The 2,703-nt window shown below is 41.9% G+C and overlaps 1 protein-coding gene across 1 annotated transcript; it reads left to right on the plus strand.

Annotated features, from left to right (window-relative positions):
• Positions 1–1,802: 1,802 nt before the first annotated feature.
• LOC120991107 (probable N-acetyltransferase CML1) lies at positions 1,803–2,447 on the plus strand. Its single transcript, XM_040419997.1, has one exon. It carries the CDS (start codon positions 1,803–1,805, stop codon positions 2,445–2,447), a length of 645 nt encoding a protein of 214 aa, XP_040275931.1.
• Positions 2,448–2,703: the final 256 nt, after the last annotated feature.

A 2,703-nucleotide genomic window follows, 5' to 3' on the forward strand; every position in this document is an offset into this window, starting at 1 on the left:
AACAACGCTACAGTACAGAATGCCCGCAGGACAAGGGACTTCTTCCAGGAGAATAACATCACTCTTTTGGCCCATCCTGCGTGTTCCCCTGATCTAAATCCAATTGAGAACCTTTGGGGATGGATGGCAAGGGAAGTTTACAAAAATGGACAACAGTTCCAGACAGTAGATGGCCTTCGTGCGGCCGTCTTCACCACTTGGGGAAATGTTCCCACTCACCTCATGGAAACGCTTGCATCAAGCATGCCGAAACAATAACGGCGGAGCTACTCATTACTGAGTTCATGTTTGGAAGTTGGATTTCTGTTTTGGGGGGTTTAGAGTTTTTTTTGGAGGTGTGGTCCTAAACTTTTGATCAGCTGAAAAACAGCCGGTTTCAGTTTATTCGTTGTTTTCATTAAATTGAATGCTCAAAAAATGTTTTGTCTCCCTCCCATTTCTTCTTGTTGCATGTTGAAGCTCTACTTGGAACCTTGTTAAGATCCAACAATGCTAAATAGGATTTTTTGAATCATGGGCATGCTGCGTGCAAAAATGCCTGTACTATTAAAATTTAACAATATTTATTCCCTACAGCAAATGGCGCAATGAAAAAAAAATTTGCCAATTTGCCTTTTTTTGTAACTTTACCTTCCTCCCAAAAATCTGAGAAAAAGTGATCAAAGAGTCACAAACATTTAAAAATGGAATCACTGAAAAGTACAAGTTGCCCCACAGAGAATGAGCCCTCGTACATCTCAGTACACAGAACCACAAAAAAGTTAGAGGTCAGAATATGGCGATGGAAAGAAATAAAACAGATTTTTATTCTATTTATTCAGTATTAAAATGCAAGAAAAACTACGCACGTGTTATCGCTGTAATTGTATTGACCTGGAGATTTAAAGTAACAGGTCAATTTTATCACATAGGAAAGCCTTAAATTAAAAACTGATGAAACTAGCAGAATTATGTTTTTTTTTCCCCATCCCATTTGGAATTTTTTTTCCAGCTCCCCACTACATCATTTGCAATATTAAATGGTACCATTTAGAAAATACAACTTGTCCCACACAAAATAAGCCCTCATAAGGCTATGTGAATGGAAAAATAAAAAAATTTAGGGCTCTGATAAGGAGGGGAGAGAAAAACAAAAAAAGAAAATCACAAGGTCTTCTAAGGGTTAATGTTCTCAAAATTATATGTTGTGTTGAAAAATTTCTGCTCCACAGATATATCCTAAAAGTATGATCGATCCCTGAATGCAAATGAAGAGCGACCACAATTAAAGGGGTGTTCCCATCTGATACAGTGGGGGCACATCGCTAGGATATGTCCCCATTGTCTGATAGGTGCAGGTCCCACCGAGAACGGAGCTGGGAAGGTGGTGGCCTGTTTGCGTGGCCACCGCTCCCATTCATTTCTATGGGGCATACGGAAATAGCAGGGCCAGTGCTGGGCTATTTTTGGCGGCCCCATAGAAATGAAGGGAGGATGGCTGCACATGCGCAGTGCTCCCTCCAGAGCTTTTGAGGCTCAGTTCTCTGTGTAGGTGCCGGTCCCAGCGGTGGAATCCGCACCTATCACACAATGGGGGCATATCCTTATGATATGCCCCCATTGTCTGAGATTGGAATACCCCCTTAAGTTAAAGCCAAGTCCCTAGTGTATACAATGAACTGGGAATTCATGGGGTGTAACCAAAATATTCTCCGTCCTAAAGGAGATTTCACTGTAGACATTTACAAGAACATAATTTCTGTCTTCTGTATCATCCAAAACCAGAGTCCTAATTCATGGTTCCCTTCCTTTTGCAGGCAAACATGTCTGACTACCAGATCAGGCTTTACAAGGACTCGGACTATGAGAGGGTTCGAGAGATCTTTGCTAATGGCATGAAAGAACATTCCACCAAAGCTTTACATATTTCGCTCTCTATCTTTTTGCTACTGATGTTCCTTCTTCTCTTCTGGATCACTGGGTCATTCCTGATGTCCGTTCTAGCTGTGATCATTAACATAGGGCTCTTATTTTGCCTCCATAAGCTCATCTACACGACCTATGCCAGCTACTGTCTAAAAGACGACATGTTGGATATACAAAAATATTATCTCCAGCGAGACGGTTACTGCTTCTGGGTAGTAGAGTCATCAGGAGAGATAGCAGGGATGGTAGCTGCTATCCCCTCACCAAATCCTGGAGGAGAAAGACAAGTGGAACTCAAGAGGATGTCAGTACCTAGAAAACACAGCGGCAAGGGAATTGCTAAGGTCTTGTGCAGGACAGTTATTGACTATGCCCGGAAGAGAGGCTGTGAGGCGGTGGTCTTGGAGACCTCATATCCTCAAGTAGATGCCTGGAAGATGTATGAGAAGATGGGTTTCAAGAGAACGAGAAGCTTCTGTAACCCAGCACTTTTAGGAAGACTCGTCCTGCTCTACCGGTACGACCTGCCTTTTCCCAGGTGAATTTTTTTTTTTTAAGAAGTCTCAAATTCAACGAGGCTCCGATATCACTAATCCTATTCACCCAGCATTAAAATAAATCTGAAACCTTCAGTCTTTGTGTTGTCCATAAAGTATGTTATTTTTAAAGGGATTCAAGGATGCGTGTGGGAGTTAGGGACAATAATCTGGACTGAAGGGAAACATCTGCTTCTTGATTGAGGAAGAGTAGGTAGGCTTTATCAAAAAATGTTGGCCAAGAATGTCCTAGTAGTTTGCA

This window comes from Bufo bufo, chromosome 2, assembly GCF_905171765.1.
Source record: "Bufo bufo chromosome 2, aBufBuf1.1, whole genome shotgun sequence".
Lineage (NCBI taxonomy): Eukaryota > Metazoa > Chordata > Amphibia > Anura > Bufonidae > Bufo > Bufo bufo.

Bases quoted from the DNA above. Each gene is read 5' to 3' on its own strand.
- LOC120991107 (XM_040419997.1), top strand. From the start codon at position 1,803: ATGTCTGACTACCAGATCAGGCTTTACAAGGACTCGGACTATGAGAGG.